Below are 23,937 nucleotides of genomic sequence, written 5' to 3' on the forward strand. Positions count from 1 at the left end.
ATTTTCCCAAGAACACTGATGTATACCTGAGATAGCCAGGTTTTTGACTCCAGGCATTTATTTAACGTGGATTCTCTAGATGAAAGGAAAAAGTTCCCTACTGTATGTATGAAGAAGATAGGCTATTAGTATTTAAGTATTTAAACACATTTCTCTTTAAATATTTTTTTATAATTATGAAGAGAGAACACATTTGTTGTAGAATACCTGAAATGTGCAGGAAAGTGCAAAGAAGAGAAAACTCTGCTGATATTTTGTGGTATTTGTCTTTTTATCCCTCATATATGTGAATGTTTTGAATAAAATTGGACTTACAAAATATGTTGTTTCACAGCCTCCTTTTTTCTGTTAGTAATATTTATAATTTGAAAATGCATGTTTAGTATTATGTATTTCTTTGAAAACATTAATAGTTGCCTAATAACTTCAAACGCATGTTATCACTTTATTTAATCATTGCTTTGTTTTTTAAGTGGGAAAGTCAGTTTTTGAGTTGGGGTAGGGTTAGAGTCAAGTGAGTGAACGGGAGACATCCAGGATTCCTCCCACATGTCTTCTTCAGGTAACTAGGATAGATGCTGGTGTCATTTATTAATACAGGGACCATACAAAGGAAGAGCAAATTTGCTCGAAGCTTTGTCTTGGGGATAGAGAATTTGACGTGCCTGTGGGCCGCTAGGGAGAAACGTCTGTCAGGCAGACGGATAGTTGAAGCTAAGAAGAGAGATCTGCACTAGCGAGGTGGATCTACGAATCACTGGCGCTAGATTTTGGTCCCAACCACAGACCAAAGATCTGCTGCCTTGGGAGATCACACAGTGGAGAAGAGGGCCAAGGATAGACCCCCTGGGGAGTGTCAGTGGTCAAGTGTTCGGAGGGATGCAGAGAAGCATGTGAAAGAGGCAGAGCAGCAGAATTGGAGAGAAGGTGGCATTGTGGTCGCTGAAAGAAGAGAAGAAAAGAGGGATGGACGGTAGTGTCCTGAGTCGTGTTACAGAGGTGTGGGAGGAGACCCACTGGCAAGCGTCTGTTGGATTTGGCAATTAGAAGGTCACCAGTGAGAGGAGTTTCAAGGGGGTGGTGGGGACAGAAGGGGGGAGTGGCAGGGGAGTAGTGGGTGAGGAAATGTGTGTGGTAGATAGAGCGGGAAGGGCAGAGGTAGGTCAGATGCGTGGAAGGAGAGTTTTGTTTTTACTAGGTATAGACCTGGACAGCTTTATGTGCTGCTGAGAAGGGCCCAGCTGAAAGAGATTGAAGTTGCTGGGGGGAGGCGGGGGTTGATGCTCAGGCAGAGGACCAGGGGAGAGTGATGGGTTTGGAGCAGAGGTGGAGGCACTAAGCTTGGATAGGAGGGAGACGGTCTTCCTGCGAAAGCATGGGGTACATGGGAGTAGTTGCTGGCACGGTGGGGGCCGGTGGCAGTAGCTCAGTTTTCTCAAGACATTGGCCAAGAGTGAGGCAGGTTGGGTGGGAGATGGGCTTGAGGGCGGTGTCAAGATTTGGAACGTCTGTGGTGGGGCGTAGTGGGTGGATGGAGCGAAGCCCAGAGAACGACCACAGCAGCACTGTGGTTCCCTAGATACGGTGATTTATGCATGGTTGCGTGAGTCCCCACCAAGGTTCCAGGTAAAGGAAGAGAGTCTCTTGACCGCTTGCACCCTCAGGGGAGTCTTCCCTGATGTCCGAAGTTAAATTTCTTTATTGTAGGTTCTCATAGCTCTGTTCTGTTCTTCTAGTACTCGTTAGAGTTGTAGTTTTGCATTTGGTTGCTACAACTGTTATTTTAATTATAAAAATTCACTTTCCCTGGTAACTAAAAACTCTGGGGAAAGAGACGTCTGATTTTGCTTACCACTGTAGCGTCTGGCACCTCGTAGCTACTCGGTAAGTGTTCGTTGAATTTAATGAATCAAATACAGAGGTTCCCAGCCTTTTAAATCTGCCCCGGCACCTGTGGAATACTACTTGCTTCCATCTGAACCGTTATTGACTGCCCTGAGGCTTCCCGAGGGAGGGCAGGCGTCAGGTAGTGTGGGGTAGTGGTTAGTAGATCACAGGCCGTGGAATGAGATCGCCTGGGCTCATATCCCAGCCCCGCCTCTCACCAGCTTCGTGACCCACCCAGTGTCCTCCTCTGAAAAGCGTGGCCAGTAATAGTACCTACCCCATGGGGTTGTCGTGAATCTTGCCTGAGAGTTCACGGGAAGCTTGTAGAACAGCACGTGATATGTAGAAGTGACTTATTACTACTCGTGGTTTGAAAAAGGCTCCCAAGTGCTTTTGATAGTCATTCCTGAGACTCCATATATTAAATATTGATCTTCAGGGAAACTGGGAAGAAATCCCTGGACTGTGATGGCACCCTGAAACAACACCATTCTTGGTCTTGGAGGAGTATCAGTAAGAACTACTAGGAATGTCACGTGACTACAGTTGACCCTTGAACAGCTCCAGGGGCTAGGAACACCTACGTTCCGGCACGGTGGAAAATCTTCGTGTAATTTGTAGCCCTCCGTGACCTTGATTCCTCCATATCTTGGGATTCAGCCAACTGCGGATGGTGTAGTACTGTATATGTTTACTAATGAAACGTATCTGTGTGTTAAGTAGACCCACGCAGTTCAACCCCGTGTTCAGGGGTCAGCTGCAGTCATTTTGGTAGCCATCCTGGCTGCGGGATGAGGGATGAGTGCATGCTGTCTGCTTTACACCTGCTGTGGTAAACTTGATTTTGTGTCTCCCTTGCAGAGGAGGTGGCCAAGTTGGAGAAGCACTTGATGCTTCTCCGACAGGAGTATGTCAAGCTGCAGAAGAAATTGGCAGAGACAGAGAAGAGATGCACCCTTTTGGCTGCGCAAGCAGACAAAGAAAGCAGCAAAGAGTCCTTCATCAGCCGCCTGCTGACGATTGTAGCCGACCTCTACGAGCAGGAGCAGTATAGGTGAGCTCCTGGCCCTGGGCCAGTGGGGGGAAGCAGGCCCTTTTGCTTTCTTCACAGGCTGCATTGCAACTTCTCCCTTACTGACCTTCTTCCCAAGTTTATTTCTGTCTCATAGCTGACCAGCCTTTAGTCTCTGGAATGTAAGCCCCTTGAGGCAAGATTTTGTCTCTTGTTTGCTGCTTATATTCAGTACAGAGTATAGGAGTGATGGTGATAGCATCGCTGGTATAGATAGGAATTAGCTTACAGGTCCAGGGATTCAGAGGGGAGAGGTCACTTTCTCTTGAGCTGGTCAAAGAGGGCATCTTGGAACTAGTGGGTAGTGTCGCATGATGTTTGAGGGTGGACTTTGGAGCCACACAGCCTGTGTTAGAAGCTCAGCTGGCCACTTACTGGCTATGTGACCTGGAGCTACATGGCATGCCTGAGGCTCCTGATCTGTAAAATGGGGATAATAATACGACTGTTTACCTTAGGGTTCTTGTGAGGATTAAATTAATAAAATACTGTTTAAGCACTCAGAACAACAGTCTAGCATATAGTAAGTGCTCAGTTTTTAACTGTTATTAAAACAATATTGTTATTAAGTGAGTTTTGAGGTAAATGTTAAAGGATGAGTAGGATTTAATAGATAAAGACAGTGGTATTACTAGTAGAGGGAGTGGCTGAGAATAGGCTCAAACATGGGAACATGTGGAGGATTTAGAGGACAGTGAGGGGCCCATTTTACGGTCCATGTCCATGTAGGGGAGCACTGGGAGAGGTAGGGTGGATTGGGGATGCCAAGGTGAGGAATTTGGACTTGATCCTCTAGGAAGTGTGGAACAGTGTTTTTGAGTTATAGGACTATCATACAGTGGTATTTTAGGCAGATTAGTCTGGTAACATTGTATAGATGAAATTCTTAAGAGACAGGAGCAGCCATGATGTTGTCGTAAATAGTCCAGACCAGAAGTGATGAAGGACTGAGCTGGGATGTGGATGTGGAAGAGAAGCATGGACATGAATGTGTATGGAAGGAAGGATTTGACTACTAGGGAGAAGGATGATTGGATTAGATGATTAAGTAAAATTTTGAAATTATGACATTTAAAATAGATCAAAATCCAGAATTGCCATCTACCATTTAATCATTTCTAAAAGAAAAAAAAAAATTTAATACCCCCAAAATAGGAAGTACATACTCTGAGTAAAGGACAGGGCTTTCTTTAAATCTAATGGATGTATCTACTTGTAAGATATAGTTCATTGTCTTTTTTTCTTTTCCCCCTCTTCTTTTTCCCATGGACAAGTGAAAACTTTGTTTCCATTGGCCCCAGGAAGCCTGGCATTTCTATTACAGACACAGCTCTCCGGCTGTCCAAGGCTCTTACCCATTAGAATTCCCATAATTTACTTTCTGTAGTATGTAACAGTTGATTGCATTCCTTTTAAAAAAGATTTTAATTAATTAATTATTTTTGGCTGCATTGGGTCTTTGTTGCTGTGCGCGGGCTTTCTCCGGTTGCAGCGAGAGGGGGCTGCTCTTCATTGCGGTGCGTGGGCTTCTCCTTGCAGTGGCTTCTCTTGTTGTGGAGCACGGGCTCTAGGCACGCGGGCTCAGTAGTTGTGGCTCGTGGACTCTAGAGAGCAGGCTCAGTAGTTGTGGCGCACGGGCTTAGTTGCTCCACGGCATGTGGGATCTTCCCAGACCAGGGCTCGAACCTGTGTCGCCTGCATTGGCAGGCAGATTCTTAACCACTGCACCACCAGGGAAGTCCCTGATTGCATTCTTTTTGTTTTTTCTATTACTCTTTTTTTTTTTTTAACATCTTTATTGGAGTATAACTGTTTTACAATGGTGTGTTAGTTTCTTCTTTACAACAAAGTGAATCAGTTATACATATACATATGTTCCCATATCTCTTCCCTCTTGTGTCTCCCTCCCTCCCACCCTCCCGATCCCACCCCTCTAGGTGGTCACAAAGCACAGAGCTGATCTCCCTGTGCTGTGCGGCTGCCCTGATTGCATTCTTATACTGTAGTCCTTCTAGGAGACTGGCAATGAGACTGGGCGGTTTCCTCTTCTGGCCACTTTTTACCTGGTCGGCTGTGGTATGATCCCATGGTTCTGGTGGGTCTCTCTTCCTCTTCTAAAACCTGTCTTTTATCAAAAGAAGGCTGAATGCCTTTGTTATCTACAACTGATAATCAGATGAGGAATAGAGACTTCAAAGAGGACTTAACCTTTTGAGATGGGATAAGTGAAACTGGAATATCAATTTCTGAAGCAGATGCTCTTTTACCAAGATTGGGGGGGGGGGACTTTGTCCCATGAACATGCATTTTGTTGAATTTAAATAGTGTTTTTTTGTGTTTTTCAGTAATTGGAATAACTGAAGAGTCAGTGTTAAAATTTTTAAATTGAGCGATGTGGAAGAAATTGGTGCATTTCTTTTATTCTTAAGTTCAGGAGGAGGCTTTGGTCCCATAAGACAGTTAAAAATGATGGTTATATGTAGTTATTTACTACCATTCTTTTAGCAAACAAGCTTATAATTTTTCCTATTAAAGTGTTTGATTGAGACACTCTAGCAAGAAGCTCTTTATTTATGTTTCCTCTCCAGTTGTTACATCCTAGCATCCATGTTTTAAAAGGACATGCCTTTAATTGACTAGGATGAAATTTTTAAAAAATTGCTAGCCTCCCAATTGTTTCTGCATAGAGTCCTCATAGACTTGACCTGTCCAATTTTACATTTTTATTATTTTTTTTTTTCTTTTGCGGTACGCGGGCCTCTCACTGTTGTGGCCTCTCCCGTTGTGGAGCACAGGCTCCGGACGCACAGGCTCAGTGGCCATGGCTCACGGGCCCAGCCGCTCCGCGGCACATGGGATCTTCCCGGACCGGGGCACGAACACGTGTCCCCTGCATCGGCAGGCGGACTCTCAACCACTGCGCCACCAGGGAAGCCCACATTTTAAAATCATATTTTAAAAAATTGTTATTATTAGAGGTTAGTGAAATCCTTGTATTTATTTCCCTTTGAGATGTTAAGACTACAAAAGAAAAAATTTTGACTTGACATTCATGAATAATAGTAGGAATTTTATAGAAACATTCATTTTTATAATTTTCTGGCTAAAGTCAGATTTGTGGTAGAAGCAGTAAACAGTGACTGTTCACTTACATTATTGGAATTTAATACTTTACAAATAAATTTAGAGTTTAAAAATTATTTGTGCTTTGTTTTCATTATATTTTTTAAACCTTATCATAGGATATGATGTGAGACAGTTTTATCTTCCATTTTAAATAGAATATCAATTCTGTTTCTTCTTTATTAATAGTATTTTGTGTTAACAGTATTTTCTAATAGTTTGAAATAATAAGTACCCTATTACTCTTTTGATCTAACATAATTAGTTGCAACTTGGTTAGTTCTTTAATAGAAATAGAATTGATATGCTTACATAATTATAAAGTATGTTCTAGACAGTGCTTTTGTGGGGTAAAATGTGTTTGCATCAAGCATTATATAGAAACAATATTCTGTTGTTTTTGTTTTTTTTTTTGCGGTACGCGGGCCTCTCACTGTTGCGGCCTCTCCCGTTGCGGAGTGCAGGCTCCGGACGCGCAGGCTCAGTGGCCATGGCTCATGGGCCCAGCCGCTCTGCGGCACGTGAGATCTTCCCGGACCGGGGCACGAACCCGCGTCCCCTGCATCGGCAGGCGGACTCGCAACCACTGCGCCACCAGGGAAGCCCTGCATCTCCTTTTAAGTGGATGAGTCAATTCATGTAGTAGTTTTTTCTTTCTTTCTCTCTTTCTCTCTCTCCTCCCTCCCTCCCTTTCTCTCTCTCCCTTTCTTTCTCTCTCTCTCTCATTTAGTTTCTAAAACCTTTCCAACCTAACAAATTATTTTCAAGGGGAATATGAAAATAAAAAGACACGCAGACACGAGCAGAGTGATGCTGATTCGTGCCTGTGGATTGCTGCCAGTGTGGCCATCTGGCACGTGCTTGTGTCAGCCCAGTGGGTCACCCGTAGGTTTTTGTCAACTGCCCAGATGCTTTCCCACCTTGGCATTTGACATTTCAGAGTTAAAAATAAATAACTATTTGGAAAGCTCTTTTCATGTAGTGGTAAGTCATACATATGGAAACAGGTTTGAAAAAAAGATTTCTCTCACCCCATTTCTTTATAAATGGTTGAGTGAAAAATGGCCAGTAATAGGTCTGAATGTTTCTTGGCTGTTTTGTCAAAGCTAATTTGTTCACGGTTTATGGTCTAACCTTCCTTGAGCATTAATACAGTGTGGAGCATTGCAGCATTGTAGCCTCAGAGCTGTCATCACAATCTTTAATCTTTCTGTCTCTCTCTCCTGATGGTTAATCTTGATTTTTTCCCTTCATAAAACCTCTTCTGCTCTTTATATGAATATTAATAATCCTATGTATTGATAACTTGTAGGTTCACCATCTTGTGGGTGACATTAGGGAGTGCCTTTGAAAGCAGAACATCCCGTGTGAACTAAAGCTAGAAGTTAGAAATAGAAAATGTGTCTAGCAACATATTGTAAATATGCGCCATCAGAATTCAGTGGTAGCATAGAGAAATAATTTTGCTGTGATTTTTTTTTTCTTTTGCAGATGTATGTTGATCAGTCAATACTCATATAATCAGCTGTGAATCCTAGCTATACCTAGTTATAATGACATTTTATATCTGTGGGTGTTTTTCTTCATCAGTGATCTGAAGATAAAGGTTGGGGGCAGGCACATCAATGCTCACAAGTTTGTCCTGGCGGCCCGCAGTGACAGCTGGAGTCTGGCCAGTTTGTCTTCCACCGAGGAGCTGGACCTGTCAGGTGAGCCTCTGACGGGCTGGGGACTCAGAACTCCCAGCACAAGAGCACTTGGCAGAAGGTTATGGTATGTAATTTTGAAATATTTGTGGTTTAATGAGCATAGAATACTTTTCTTATAAATTGATGCTGACCATAAACTAGTTAAATAATTAGTGAATCAGTAGGTTGTATTTTGTGGACACTTCTGTTGAATATCTGGCGAATAAATCATAAATAGTTGAGGATTTACAGTATTCTTAGAATTTATGAAATAGGAATATTTATCCAGAAACTCTTTTCATATAGTAGTATGTTATAAATATGGGAGCATGTGTAGAGAAAAATTTTTCTTCCACTCTAAGAAAAGTCCTGCTGCTGTTTAGTTGGTTAAAATTTAATCATAGGGCTTCCCTGGTGGCGCAGTGGTTGAGAGTCCGCCTGCCGATGCAGGGGATGCAGGTTCGTGCCTCGGTCCGGGAGGATCCCACATGCCGCGGAGCGGCTGGGCCCCGTGAGCCATGGCCGCTGCGCCTGCGCGTCCGGAGCCTGTGCTCCGCAATGGGAGAGGCCACAGCAGCGAGAGGCCCGCGTACCGCAAAAAAAACAAAACAAAACAAAAACAAAACCAAAAAACCCATTGGATCATGAGGTGTTCTTCACAATGCATGATAGGATCTTTATTACACGAACAGGTAGTTTTCAAAGACTAGTAGAGATAATAAAATATTGAAAATATTCAAATTTGTTAGAAAAAAAGTTTAGAATAAGTTACCACCTTTTGATACTTACAGTATCAAAAAGTGATTATCCCAGTAGTTGTGAGGCTCATGAAACTGGTATTCTTGAATATTGCCAGTCATATTATAAATGGGTGTGAAGGGTTTAGAAAGCAGACAGCTGAGCTATAAAATAGTCATACTTTTTTTTTTTTACCTCATCATCTGACTTGTGTCAGATGGATTCTGTTATAGGTGATTCAGACAGTGTAAATGTTTATCATGGTAAATGTAACTGTGAAATATTGAATACAACCAAAATGAATGAGTGGGAAAAATAAAATGACTGACTGTTTCCCAGAACAGACAAAATTACGTAAGAACACAGAAAATTGCATTAATGTATGAAAAGCTTAAACATTGAACTTAAAATTTTGCTTTTAGTTTTTTTTGTTTGTTTGTTTTTTTTTTTTTTTTTTTTGCTGTACGCGAGTCTCTCACTGCTGTGGCCTCTCCCGTTGCGGAGCGCAGGCTCCGGACGCGCAGGCTCAGCGGCCATGGCTCACGGGCCCAGCCGCTCCGCAGCATGTGGGGTCTTCCCGGACCGGGGCACGAACCCGTGTCCCTTGCATCGGCAGGCGGACTCTCAACCATTGCGCCACCGGGGAAGCCCTGCTTTTACTTTTTTAGTACATTAGAACATTTAAGAGCTGCTTTAACACCATCTGTGACTATCTGACCACAAGATTGGATCACTGAGAAGCAGGAGATTTTCTAGAGTTTAGGAAGGTATAATGTTAATGCCTTTAAATGTCCCTGAACATGCCTCTTGCTTTAAATAATCAGCATGGTTTGACCTGGGCTACAAGGTTTGCTTTTAGGAGTGAGCGGCTACAGAGTCGGTGTTTCTGGTGGCTTTGGTAAATCAGGCATCTACTAATATAGCTGTAGTGGAGCTTATGGTATCTTTTCTTTTTTTTTAAGGGTTTTAAAATTTTATTTATTTATTTTTGGCTGCGTTGGGTCTTCCTTGCTGCGCGTGGGCTTTCTCTAGTTGCGGCGAGCAGGGGCTACTCTTCATTGTGGTGTGCGGGCTTCTCATTGTGGTGGCTTCTCTTGCTGCAGAGCACAGACTCTAGGTGCCCAGGCTTCAGGAGTTGTGGCTCTCGGGCTCTGGAGCACAGGCTCAGTAGTTGTAGTGCACGGGCTTAGTTGCTCCGCGGCATGTGGGATCTTCCTGGACCAGGGTTCGAACCCGTGTCCCCTGCATTGGCAGGCGGATTCTTAACCACTGTACCACCAGGGAAGCCCATCTTTACTTTTCTTTATAAAGTTTATCTTTGAAGTGTAACTTTGAAGGGTTCCAAGGAGGTCGTTGCATTTGTGGGCCTGTTCATGTTTGTGTGTCTTGTGCAGAGTTGTGCTGAGTTGCCTGGGTGGGCATGGGTGTGATTACCTAAATCTGGGCTTGCAGCAACTGAAACTGCCTAAGAAGCCTGTGTGTTATACGATACCTGGAAGCACTACTGCTCATGGCTGCCTTGCCCCTGAGGGAGATTGGAAATAGGCTCTTGTAAACAAGTGTATAAATAGCATAAAAGCTGTGTTTTAAATGGTTGAACCTTTTCCACACTTACAAACTTAATAAAATCATTTTATGAATTTCTTGGTATTTTGTTTCTTCAGAATTAGTCCATTAATATCACAAGTGCTGAGTGGCAGGCACTTTTCAAGGTACTAGGGTTATAGCAGTGAACAAAATTAAATTCTTATTTGCATGGAACTTATATTCTTAGAGATTGACATCCTAAGTCTCACATTTTCTTTGGCAGTTCTTGTGTAACTGATATTTCTTAAAATTCAAAACAAGCACAACTTTAATTCTATTAATTGTTATAAGAATTTTAGCACATGTTGATGAAGATACAGCAGGCATTATATACCAAGTGTTTAAAATGTATTTGGGTACATGAAAGTTTTCTTAAATCATACCTTGTTCAAAAAAGTAAAATATTTTGTGCTTGACGTGATGCAGTGACAAAGGCACAATCGCTTCTGTAGGATTCTTGCCATAAATGCATGACCTCAATCTAATTATGGGAAAGCATCAAACTAACCCAAATTGAGGAACATTCCACAGAATAACTGGCCAGTATTACTCAAATATGTTAAGGTCATGAAAGACAAGATAAGATTAAGGAACTGTTAGAGATTGGAGGAGACTAAGGAGACATGATAATGAAATGCAGTGTGGTACCTCAGTTGGATTCTGGCCCGTAAAAAGGACATTACCGGGATACTTGGCAAAGTTTGTAATTAGTTAATAGTATTGTATCGGTCCTAATCACGTGGTTTTAATAATTGTGCTATGGTTATGTAAGATGCTAATGTTAGGGGAAGATGGGTAGAGGGTATATGGGAACTCTACAACTGTTCTGTTAAGTCTGAAATTGTTTCGAAATATAAAGGTAAAAAGTATAAATTTGTTTTTTATTTATTGGTTATTTTAAGTATAAAGATGTTTATAAAGATACTGACTGATCAACTGGGAAGAGAAGGAGTATAACTGTTAGCTCAACACAGTGCAACAAATCTTGATGCACGATATTTACTTCTTTATGAAGTAAAGCAGTTTGCTTCAGGCTAAATGGTTTGTTTATAGCCTCTCTATAGCTCTTCAGTAATAGCAGCTGACACTGAGCAGTTCCAATGCTGTCGAATGGCTGTTTTGAAGCTAGAATTTCTTGCATGCTTCCTCCAGCAAAGATCTTATGGTTCCCTGGCATGAGAGTTTATGGTGAGTCATTCAGCTTTCCTGGAATGTGTCCTGTGTCCTGTCAAGCCATTCCCAAAACAGAAAGCATCCTCCTTCCCTCCTTTTCAGTCCAGTTAGGAAAACTGCGCACCAAAGCACAGACCTGGGAGGTTGCACTGTGCAGTGGAAGGAGCATAGGGTCCCAGGCTCTGTGCTCAGGCCCACTAAGGTGGAGCTAAGGTGCTCCGGCAAACTCACTGGGACAATGGTATCTGTTAGATACCATGTGAACTACTAGTTCTAGGTTGTTCAGTTTCAGTATTTTGAAGATATCCATCTGGTCGTTTAAAATATGTCCATAAATTATTTGTTATTCCTCCCTTCAAAGGAGGACCCTGATTCCACTCTTAAGTGTAGGCTGACTGAGCTTGTAATTGATAACGTATTACTGCAGAGATAGGTTCTTCGAAGGCATTGTGACTTCTTCCTTGCTCTGTCTTTTGGATTGCTCACTTTGGAAGAAGTTAGCTGCTGTGTCATGAGGACACTCAAACAGCCTTATGGCCTCCTGCTAACAGCTGAGACCCCCTCCCAGAGATTCTCTTATAGCTTCAAATAATCTGTGTTATCTGTGGTCATGTCCCCTTGCTCAACCCTAACATGGCTTTTGTGTTTTTCTCTCTAATCTCTGTTTATGCTAAATTTGTCTGTGTGTTGGTTTAAAGTAGTCTGTTTTAATAATAATCATAGGAAATTTTTGTATAGCAATTAACATGTGGTGGTAGTTTACAGGTATTAACTCATTTATCTTTAGAATAACACTTTGAGGTAAGTACTATTGTTTATTCCCTCTTATAGATGAGGAATATATGGCCATCTACATACTGAGCAATATATGCTTCCATCTATTGGCTAGTCTAAATACTGTTGCAGTGAATATTGGTGTACAGATCTCTCTTCAGGAGCCTGCTTTCAGTTCTCTTGGGTACACACCCAGAAGTGGAATTGCTGGATCATATAGTAGTTTTATTTTAAATTTTCGAGGAACTGTTTTCTACACGGTCTGCACCATTTTACATTTCCCCCAGCAGTGCACAAGGGTTCCAGTTTCTCCACATCCTCACCAATACTTGTTGTTTACTGTGTTTTGTTTTGTTTTTATAGAGGCTATTCTACTGGATGTGAAGTGGTAAAGACTTGTTCGTTATGTTTAGTTTGCAATAGTTTGCTGACGATGTATCGAGATATGATTTCCTTCTTGTTTAGGGTACTCTGATCTTGAATCTAAAAATTTAGGTCTGTCACCAAATTAGGAAAGGACCATCATTTCTTCAGTATTTTTCTTCCTTGATCTCTTCTTTCTTTTTGAGACTCCAGTGACACATATACTAGACCCTTTGTTACTACCCAATAGGTCTCTTTGAGGCTCTCTCTCTTTTTTTTTTTTTTCCTCCCAACCTTTTTTTTTTCTGTTCTTCAGATAGGGTAAATTCTACTGATCTATCTTCAAGTTTACTGACTTCTTGCACTGCTGTTTTCATTCTGCTCTTGAGCCCACTGAGTATGTTTTTATTATACATATTTTTCATTTCTATAATTTCTATTTGTTTCTTATAGTTTATATGCTGAAAATTTTTCTTTTAATTTCAAGTGTGTTTTCCTTTACCTTCTGGAGCATAGTTATACTAGATGTTTTCAAGTCTTTCATAAGTTCAATATCTGGGTCATCTTGATGTTAGCATCTGTTGGTTGTCTTTTCCCTTGAAAAATGGTCATATTTTCCAAATGTTTTTCTTTATCAAATGATTTTCAGTTGTATCCTGGACATTGCCATTATGTTGTGTAGACTTTGGTCCTGTGTCATCTTCTAGAAAATGCTAAGTCTCCTTAGGTGCAAACTGCAGCTTCTGTTTCACCTTCTGTGGGTGGTGGTTCAAATATCACTTCAGTTCTTAAAGCTTGGCTAGGACTGTTCCATGCATCAGTGGCTTAGAGGTGAGCCTGAGGCCTATGTGGCCTTGTACACAGAATTAGGAGATCTCCTTCTCTGGTTCTCTTTACTCTGGAACTCTCCCCTGACCCTTCAGCGCCCTGGGGGCTCCTTTTCCTGGTTCATCTGACCAGAAAGGTGGAGTTTTTATTGGAGTTTTAGGCATCCTCGTGGTCACTACAGCAGTGTTCCTCCTGGACAGGTCTACCCTCAGGACAAAGCCATAAAGGGAAAAAAAAGAATGGAGAAGCTCCTCCAGTGCAATTGCTTCTTCTAGGTTTGCCTCCCCCTACAATTCAGATGCTTTTGTTTACTTTCAGAATCTTCTGGTAGCTGTTTTTGGTACACTGTCTACAGTTTTTAGCTATAATCAGTTAAAATAGCATGTGTTGTCACACGGCTGTAACAGAACTAGACCCTCTATCCTTTTATTCCTTTTTGACACTGGGATTATTTAGAAGTACGGTATATGGGGTTTATTTTTCTTTCCAAGAAGTTATATTTAAGGGGGTACATCCTTAAACTGACTAAAGAGGATGTTTATACTGATAAAAGATGCAGTCTATGGGAATTACCTGGTGGTCCAGTGGTTAGGACTTGGCACTTTCACTGCTGGGGCCCAGGTTCAATCCCTGGTTGGGGAACTAAGATCCTGCAAGTCCTGCAGTATGGAAAAAAAGAAAAAGATACAGTCTATCATGATTTTTAAATTTTATGAGCTAAAAACTTTTTGTGAAGTGGATGAAGAAAAAAAATAGTTGGAAACTCAAAGACAAACCAGAGTCATAGTAGGAAATTCAAAACACCTTTCTCGGGCTTCCCTGGTGGTGCAGTGGTTGAGAATCTGCCTGCCAATGCAGGGGACACGGGTTTGAGCCCTGGTCTGTGAAGATCCCACATGCCGCGGAGCAACCAGGCCCGTGAGCCACAACTACTGAGCCTGCGTGTCTGGAGCCTGTGCTCCACAACAAGAGAAGCCGCAATAGTGAGAGGCCCGCGCACCGCGATGAAGAGTGGCCCCTGCTTGCCGCAACTAGAGAAAGCCCTTGCACAGAAACGAAGACCCAACACAGCCAAAAATAAAACATAAAAATAAATTTTAAAAACAAACAAAAAACACCTTTCTCAGATTTGACAGATTGAATAGAGGATTTAAGTAACAAAATTAATTTCCTCAGTATGCTTCATTGAATGGTTACTTGCATATAGATAAGTTTGTTCCCATTCTTTCCAAATGTCTTATAAAACATTTATTTAAAATCAGACCCCCCCCCAAAAAAAAACAACCAACTAGGTCACATAGAAAATTTCAAGTTCTCCAAAAGAAAATGTCAAGTTTTCCAAAGCATGACTGTATGCTTCGTGGACTACAGTGAAGTCGGAAGGTTGGGTGTTACCTTCTTTGCATCCTTGCAGTCACAGATTTTTACCAGCTTCTGCGCTGGGCCTGATGAGGGGGGTGACGGCTTCTAGCAGCACATATACCAGGCAAGTCATGGATGCCAACAGGTTTCACTTCTCAGAGCCTAATCTTTTTATTTTTATTTAATTAATTAATTTATTTTTTGCGGTACACGGGCCTCTCACTGTTGCGGCCTCTCCCGTTGCGGAGCACAGGCTCCGCACGCGCAGGCGCACCGGCCATGGCTCACGGGCCCAGCCGCTACGCGGCATGTGGGATCTTCCTGGACCGGGGCACGAACCCGCGTCCCCTGCATTGGCAGGCAGACTCTCAACCACTGCGCCACCAGGGAAGCCCGAGTCTAATCTTTTTAAAGGTAATTTCTGGTTTATGGGGTCATCTGACTTTTATAGCCACTTGCTTACGTCGATTGGAAGCAGATAGACTGAATCACTTGCCTAAAAGTACACAGTTGGAAGCACATACCCTTCTTCTGGTTCATTGTTCTCTGCCCACCTTATACCACGGGCTGCTTAGTCTGAGTCTCAAAATGGATCTATTCTCAGACTATTTTGGAGATTAAGGGGAGAGTCAAGGCAGGAGTGGGAAAGTTTGGCGATCCCTTGGATCTTATTTTATTTGAAATTTTGAGGGCTTCCAGGACATCCCTGCTGATGTGGTTTTTAAGAAAGCTAGATTTTGGTTTATCAACTGTACAGGTCAAATTTATTTGTTTGGACAATTGGGGTAAGGGTTATTAAAGGAAACCTGCCAAATTTTAAAACAAAATTAATTAAAGAAAGTACCACAGAGAAGATATTTGAGGGTTGTAGTGTTGGGGATGCTGTCATTATTAGGAATAAGCTATCTTTCCAAGATAAGGCTGTATGAGCCGAGTAGTGGTATACGGGCAGACCTCAGAGATATTGCAGGTTCAGTCCCAGACCACTGCCATAAAGAGCAAAAATTGTAACAAAGTGAGTCACATGAATTTTTTGTTTTCCCAGTGCATGTAAATGTTATGTTTACACATAGCCTATTAAGTGTGCATTGCCATTATGTCTAAAAAAAACAATGTACATACCTTAATTTAAAAATACCTTGGGCTTCCCTTGTGGCGCAGTGGTTGAGAATCTGCCTGCTAATGCAGGGGACACGGGTTCGAGCCCTGGTCTGGGAGGATCCCACATGCCATGGAGCAACTAGGCCCGTGAGCCACAACTACTGAGCCTGCGCGTCTGGAGCCTGTGCTCCACAACAAGAGAGGCCGCGATAGCGAGAGGCCCGCGCACCGCGATGAAGAGTGGCCCCCTCTTGCCACGACTAGAGAAAGCCCTCGCACAGAAACGAAGACCCAACACAGCAAAAATAAATAATAAAATAAATTAATAAACTCCTACACCCAACAACTTCTTTAAAAAAAAAAAAAACCTTATGGCTAAAAATTTCTAACCATCATCTGATAACAGGGTTACCATAAACCTTCAATTTGTGAAAAAACACTATCTGCAAAGTGTGATAAAGTGAAGTGTAATAAAATGAGGTCTGCCTGTACAGTTTTGGCATTTTTGGTGACTGGACAAATTGCATGGCCTACATATTTTTTCTTTTCATTAAGAGACTACTGAGGCATTAAACCCAGTTTACAAAGCTAGCTTAGAATTTCACTGTTTCAAGATCTACTTTGTATACCTTAGACAGCTTAGTTGAAGTACCTCTTCAAGTAAATTGTTTAAATAAATCTAATTAGATTTTCATCTGATTTTAAAATGTTTTTCTCTCTCTTACTACATTGGCAGGTAAGAGAGAAAGGAAAAATAAAGAGACCTTAACCTAATCACTGTTAGCATTTTGATGCATTATTTTTCACTGTTTTTTTTCCCCCGCCAATTACACCGTTTTTTTTTTTTCTCCTTTTACTATCTGGCTACTTAAGGGGGTGATGGTGAATTAATGTGTTTGCCAGTTAATCAGGGGCCTTCAGTTTCACTCACTTGACATTACTTTCTTCAACCCTCTCCTCCCCACTAGAGTTGGAAGCGAAGGGGTTAATAAGAACCATTCAGTTGTTGCCTAATTACTAAGTTAATGGGATGTTGCTGTTCCACATTCCACCTTTCCAAGGTAATCAAGAATTGAGTATAGTTTCTTAAACCTTAGCAAGCATCAGAGTCACATGAAGGACTTGTTAAAACACAAATGCTGGGCCCCACTCTTATAGTTTCTGACTCAGTAGATCAGGGTGGGCCTGAGAATAAGACTTTCTAACATGTTCCCAGATGATGCTGATTCTGTTAGCCCAGGACCACAGTTGAGAACTATTGATTGGTGTGTAGACCATGACTTTTTGAGTGATCCTCTGACCATCACTGACCTCCTTCTGATTAACCAAGAGTTGGTTTTAGTTGAAATCATAATTTAGATATTTTACATTATGATTTTCATCTTAAGCATTTCCCCGAGTTGCTGTAAAGCGTTTTAACTTAAAAAACTACCCAAGTGGGCTTCCCTGGTGGCGCAGTGGTTGAGAATCCGCCTGCCGATGCAGGGGACACGGGTTCGTGCCCCGGTCCGGGAAGATCCCATCCCACATGCCGCGGAGCGGCTGGGCCCGTGAGCCAGGGCGGCTGAGCCTGCGCGTCTGGAGCCTGTGCTCCGCAAAGGGAGAGACCACAACAGTGAGAGGCCTGCTTACCACAAAAAAAAACAAAACAAAAAACTACACAAGTAATGCATGTTCATCAAATAAAAATCAGGGAGAAAAGAAGCTAAAAGAAAAATTAGTTACAAATTCCTCCAGGTCAGTACTTTTAGTGTATATCTTTCCAGTCTCAGTAGATAGACAGACAGATGGACAGTCTCTCTGTGGTCATACCACCAGAATGTCTTCGATTTTTTCTGATCTTGGAAGCTAAGTAGGGTCGGACTTGGTTAGTACTTGGATGGAAGGCAGACACAAAACTGTGTGTGTGTGTGTGTGTGTGTATGTGTATACACACATATATACACAGACAAATATATCTAACAAAAAGTGAAATCATTTAATACATGTATTTTTAGTTATGTATAGTTTTTTTTACTTGCTATGTAGTGAATATCTTTATGTTGAATATAGATTTAAATAATTTTAATTGATGCAACATTTTCCAGTCTATACTCTAATTTATTTAATTCGTTCTCTTAAGAGTTTTGCTCCAGTTTTTCATTATTAAAAATAATACTGCATTGACTATCTTATGTTTCTCTGTATTTTCTTAGTTATTTTCTTAGGATAATAATCTATATGTATGATTGCTGTGTCAAAGGTCATGCGCTTCCCTGGCAGCCCAGTGGTTAAGACTCTGCTCTTCCACTGCAGCACAGCCAAAGGAAAAAAAAAAAAACGGTTATGCACTTTTAAGAATCTTTGCTCGTCTGAGAAACAAAAAAAGTATTCTAGTTTAAGTTTATATTTAGTTATCAGTAAGGTTTATTGGCCATTTTATTTATCTTTGTGAATTACCTATTTATATCCATTGCTGATATTTCCCTTGAGTGTCCATCTTCTCATTTTTATTTGTAAGATCTTTTTATTAGAATGTAAATTCTTTGCCACATGTTTAAAATAGTTTCCCCCAGGTTATTTGACTTATATCTTTAATAGGTTCATTTCCCCCACCTACTGCCCGGGTGCAGAACTTTTAACACTTTTCTGGAGTCCGATGGTACCCAAAATGCCTAATTACCATTTTTAATGGCTGTGTGATATTTCTTTGAGTGGGGTCTACCAGAATTTAGTTTATTATCCTCAACTTTTAGGGGTCCTCAAGAAGGCCTGAGTATGTCATCTGTGCTTTGTTTTCAGAGTTTTTCTACTTCCTTTCTTTAACCAGATGCTAACCCTGAGGTGGCCATGACAATGCTTCGCTGGATCTATACGGATGAGTTGGAGTTCAGAGAAGATGATGTGTTCCTGACTGAGCTGATGAAACTAGCTAATCGGTTTCAGCTACAGCTCCTTAGGGAGAGGCAAGTCACAGCAGATATATTCAAGCACCTCAGATGGTGGTGGCTGAGCTTTAATTATGCCAAGCTCTGGGAAAACAGCTGCTTCTGCTAATGTAAATAACTTTTGCAAGGTGTTCTTTTAAACGCAATAGTGGGGAGAGAATTTTATCTCCCTTGCTTTGTGTTATCTTGTAAGCTAAATTTTGCCAAAGCTTTTAGGTATTCTCTTTTCTTTCACTGGTTTATTACCTGAGATTACATAGCCGGGTGAACCGATGAACTGAATATGAAATAATATAATCCAATGTCCAACGCCTCAACTTTCCCTCCTATACCATTTCCTTTTGACATTTTATTCTACTTTCTGATATATCTACTTAGAAGGAGTTCTTGGTCATATTCTCTTGTTAGAAACCCATTAATGACTAAATTAGTACATGAGAATCTGCCTCAGTAAGTTTTATAGTGTTTCTGAGGTCTCACTTCATTTGTTAACTGCTTTTTAGGTTCCAAGGAGATAGCCTCCTATGTTTTTTATATTGCATTTTCTCTGTTGCTCTCCCGGGTTGGCCTTTATAACAACAGAAAACAAAACGTTCACCAGACGATATCAAGCAAAATGCCCTTTAGTTTTTGTTGGAGATATGGCCCTTGGTAGTCAGCTTGGTGGATGGAGCGTCTTTTTATGTCACTTAGTAATCCTTTGTATTCTGCGTGCGTGAAGGAATGGCTTTTTTCCTGGGTGGGTGGAGAGGTAGTTCCAGCTATCAAGAGGCATTCCACCTGTTGTATTGCCCTCAGTGAGTCAAGAGAGACCTTGCTACTAGAGCTGCTTGTTCTGTTTTCATTATGAGGCTGATGTTCCCCCTGAGATGGCCCACTGTGCCCCACACGGGTCAAGTACACAGGTTACTCCTGACTGTCTGTGATTGATGTGGGCTTGAGTGCATTTTAATACCTAAATCCAATAAGTAAAAAAAAAAACCAAACAAGCAGGTCTAAGGTTTGTAGGTACATATAGTATTAGGTTAGCAAAGATAACTTTACTGTCAGGGCCTTTCTTTGGGTGAGTTTTTGAATCATCTGGGAGTGAAATGAGAAGAATTTTAATTAGATTGAGCGTGATTTATATCTACTTTTTCTGCCCCCAGATTTCCTGAGCTTTCTCCCATTGACCTTGTCAAACTTGCTTGTAAATTAAATTGCTTTGATAAAAGTGCCCTGCAGCTTGTAGTAGTTTAGATAATTGTAATCTGTGTAATGGATTCTTTAATTAGAATGTTTGTTGTTTATTGACTGATTAGGCTTCATAACTGTCAACATTACCAGATGCTCAATCTTGTGTTGTTGGATGTGGGCATTAAGTTTATCTGTCATGGCTTTGTTAAGTAAGGGCTGGGATGGAAGAGACCCAGTAGCGGGTTCAATTGTTGGCTTTTGAAGGGTCACATAGCGCCCACTGCTGTCTGCAGGAGAAATTACACATTTGAAATAGTAAGTGAAAGGGCCTCAGCACAAATGTGTGCCGTTAAATGTGAAGCCGGTGTTGCTCATTTTTGCAATGTAGGGGTCTTGGTGGTTTGGGAATGCTATCACCAGTTTGATGAAAAGGAAATTTTGGGCATAAGCATTATCAGGAAAATGCTCTTAAAAAAGGAGAGAATTAATGGTGTATGCTAACAACTGACAGTTTGTGTAATTTTTTCCTGATTATTAACTACATATTCAGTTTACAGTATTTAGAAAGTGTAGAATGATATAAAGAAAAAAAGGAAATCGTCTGTAATTCAACCACTGTTAACCTTTTGTTGTTCATTCTTTCAGTAATTTTTCTGCCTTATATTCACACATGGGAATGATAAAAAACTAGACAGGAGTTTGTGGGACGCTTGAGTATATGCTTGACTTTGTACTTTAAAAATTAGGTTTATCATTTTTGTGCATCTGTGTCCCTTTTGTACTCTAAACTTAAAAACGTCTATTAACAGCAACAAAATCCCTTTAGAGGAAAGTTAGTCTGCCTTGCTACTTTTCAAAGAGAAGATGTGAGCCGAGAATCGGAGCTTTTAGATATAACTACATGTTCTCCGGTTGTGTAAATCATGTCGGTTACTATTTAGAGGCTCTCCAAGTAGTGAATGGCACTCTGGGATCCCAGAGTTGAGTGAAAATGAAGTGTGTCCGCCAGTTGCAACAAAACATCTGTCTTCGTGAAACATAGCTGAGTATGTTGATGCAGTGGATTTTGGCAGTAGTTAGGAGGGGAATGGAATTTTCAGACTCTCAGCATTTGTCTGTAAAAATGCTTTGTAAAGTCAGTACTCCCTGAGATCACACCATGTTTTAGGACATTTAGAATATTTGTCATTGTAAAAGTGGTAAAAGTTTCACGTACCTGAAAAGAGGACTTTTCTCCTGGAATGCTCTGATTTCATAGCCTGGGTCAGAATGACTGCAAACATTGCTGTCAGTCTGCTAATACTTTGGGGAAACGAGTGGTACAGACAGCAGAGGCTCAGAAACAGAACATTGTTATTCATTATTATAGTAACTTATTTAGATATTGTGACAATTTGATTTAAAAGTGCCCTGGGGCAGATGCTTCTTCACAGCAAGCTGTGTAGCTTAAAAACAAAGCACTTAAGCACAGGTCTTGGAATAAAATGGGTGCCTGCATTTACTGCCAGATGGAGAAATGACTCCACGATTATTCTTGCTCCTAGCCTAAGGTCTCACTTATGAGGTTTAGAAAGTTTGTTCTCCCTCCTTCCCAGGTCTTTCTCATGACTTTCCTCCCCCATCTCCCACTCTCCCCTTGGTATCCAAACCTCACTTGTTGGAATTGGGAGTTATCCGCTAGCCAATCAGTTGTTCTTTTTTTTTTTTTTTTTTTTTTTTTGCGGTACACGGTCCTCTCACTGTCGTGGAGCACAGGCTCGGGACGCGCAGGCTCAGCGGCCATGGCCCACAGGTGCAGCCGCTCCGCGGCACGTGGGATCCTCCCGGACCGGGGCGCGATCCCGTGTCCCCTGCATTGGCAGGCGGACTCTCAACCACTGCGCCACCAGGGAAGCCCAGTTATTCTTATTTATAGTAGTACTGAAACCCATTCGTATTAGTTATTAAATTATGCAGCTTCCTTGAGAAGGACCTCAGCTTGCAAGCAGGCATACCTCCTATGTACCTCAGACTGTGCAAGGCTTTACATAGTTTTCCTTTATCTTGGAAAACACACAGAGATCCCCTAAACCTCTGAGATAGAGTAATGTCTCACAGGGGAGGAGGTGGGGTCACAGGGAGCTCGTGTGGTTTGGCCCCTCAAATTCCATGGGCCTCAACTCAGGTCTTTCTTACCTCACGGTTCACTTTGCGTTCAGCACTGTATGCTGCCCTTGTGATCAGAACATGGTTTTTGTGGGAGCTGGGGACAGAAGCAGCGGTGGGGTGTCCGGGAATACCTGATGCCACGTTAGGCCTCTCGACTGCCCTTGGAGGTGAGCCTGATTTGTAGGGAGATGTTCAGGCAAAGGAGATGGGAGGGCCGTGTCACCTGCCTCCTTCCCCCGGGCCCTGTGCTGTGGAGGCCCACCAGGGTTTCCAGGAATTCTGGGGCAGTGGAAGTGTGGGCCTTCCCAGTGCTGCATCTTCTAGTCTAGGACATGCGTGTGCCTGCTTTGTGCTACCAGAGGTCTGCGTGCAGCCCTCTCTTCCCTGGCGTAGTTGGGGCTCTCTTAGTGATTGTGAGAGTCTTGTTATTATTGCTGTTGTTGTCATGTTGTTACCAGGCTCTGGGACCTCCGTCGTAGCCAGTTCTTCTCTGTCTGGTGTACTGTAGTTTGACTCATAACTCAATTGTTTCTATACATGATAGATTTTTTTTTTTTTTTTTTTTTTTTTTTTTTTTTTTTTGCGGTATGCGGGCCTCTCACTGCTGTGGCCTCTCCCGTTGCGGAGCACAGGCTCCGGACGCGCAGGCCCAGCGGCCATGGCTCACGGGCTTAGTTGCTCCGCGGCATGTGGGATCTTCCCGGACCAGGGCACGAACCCGTGACCCCCGCATCGGCAGGCGGACTCTCAACCACTGCGCCACCAGGGAAGCCCTACATGATAGATTTTTAAAGTGGGCTTTCTAAAATCAGCTTTATTGAGTTATAATTCACATACCATATAGATCACCATTTGGGGAAGACTTTTAAGGAGGTGTTCATTTATTGAGGCATAGAGCCTCCTATTTGAAGTGATTTCTAAGCCACACTGGTTGCATGATAGAGTTGTGCTAGTGGGAACTGCAAACGTGTCCCATACAATTAAATATCAAAGGACTGAATTTGATGCATTGCGTGTTTGATATTACAGTTGCCTGTGTGGTATGATTACCGAGTTTCAAGTGATTACTTTCAAGGCAGTTGGGGGTTTATGCTTAACATATTTATTTACAGATTATTTTGGTTCTGACTGGAATGAGCAATATAATAATGAAATTCTAGGACTTACAAAATATAGTAACTCAGCTACAATTCATTTGTAGCTGCTTTGCTTAAACCTTACACTTCAGTGCTATTGGACATGGTCAGGCAGTACACAGATTATCGCTTTGGTTTGTTTGTTTATGAATAAATTGGTCCTAACAATACTGTTGATCATTAAAATTGTCTCGTAGGTGTGAGAAGGGTGTGATGTCCCTGGTGAATGTCAGGAACTGTATCCGCTTCTATCAGACTGCGGAGGAACTGCATGCCAGCACGCTGATGAACTACTGTGCAGAAATTATCGCAAGTCATTGGGTGAGTGTGAGACGGAGAGGTGTGGAAAAGCACCTTCACTGGAAGTCAGAAGACTGGGCCTTGGGACCTGGTTCCATAGAAGGATACCTCTCTGGCCCCTCATTTCCTCTCATAACAAAATTGAAGGCTAAGTAGTCGCATTCGATGATCTGTGAGATTCTTTTGGGCTCTAAAATCTCATAGTTCTGATTTCGGAGTAGAGGAGCAGAAGATAGCTCAGGCCAAGAAGCGGGCTTGGAACGGAGGGACACAGGCCCGCTTTACCCTCCACCTGCAGGAGTGGAGGCTGAGCCCCGGGAGCGGGTGCTGCTGTAGGGCCAGCAGGCCTGCCGTGCTCGGCAGCTCCCCTTCCGGGCTTTCCCTGCCTTCTCCTTGTGTGGAGGGCACTGTGGAATTGACACACGCTCTTCTGAGGTAGCTTTCAGCATAAAGACAGGTTTTGCATTTCTTTGTTGTTGCCTGTTTTGCATTTTTCATAAAATCGTGGCTAGGGCTATGTTTATAACCTAGTTTCTGCAAATTGTTCGGTACTC

The 23,937-nt window shown here is 42.1% G+C and overlaps 1 protein-coding gene across 5 annotated transcripts in view; it reads left to right on the top strand.

Moving 5' to 3' along the window:
* Positions 1–23,937, top strand: part of ANKFY1 (ankyrin repeat and FYVE domain containing 1) — a 76,698-nt gene that overhangs the window by 13,666 nt on the left and 39,095 nt on the right. For all 5 annotated transcript variants that reach the window (XM_059046668.2, XM_067021537.1, XM_067021539.1 and 2 more), the window contains exons 2-5: positions 2,749–2,941; positions 7,673–7,791; positions 18,506–18,641; positions 23,281–23,404. In XM_059046668.2, coding sequence (XP_058902651.1) covers positions 2,749–2,941; positions 7,673–7,791; positions 18,506–18,641; positions 23,281–23,404 — 572 coding nt within the window. The remainder of the gene's footprint in view (positions 1–2,748; positions 2,942–7,672; positions 7,792–18,505; positions 18,642–23,280; positions 23,405–23,937) is intronic.

The sequence above is a fragment of the Kogia breviceps genome, chromosome 19 (genome assembly GCF_026419965.1).
Source record: "Kogia breviceps isolate mKogBre1 chromosome 19, mKogBre1 haplotype 1, whole genome shotgun sequence".
Taxonomy (NCBI): domain Eukaryota; kingdom Metazoa; phylum Chordata; class Mammalia; order Artiodactyla; family Physeteridae; genus Kogia; species Kogia breviceps.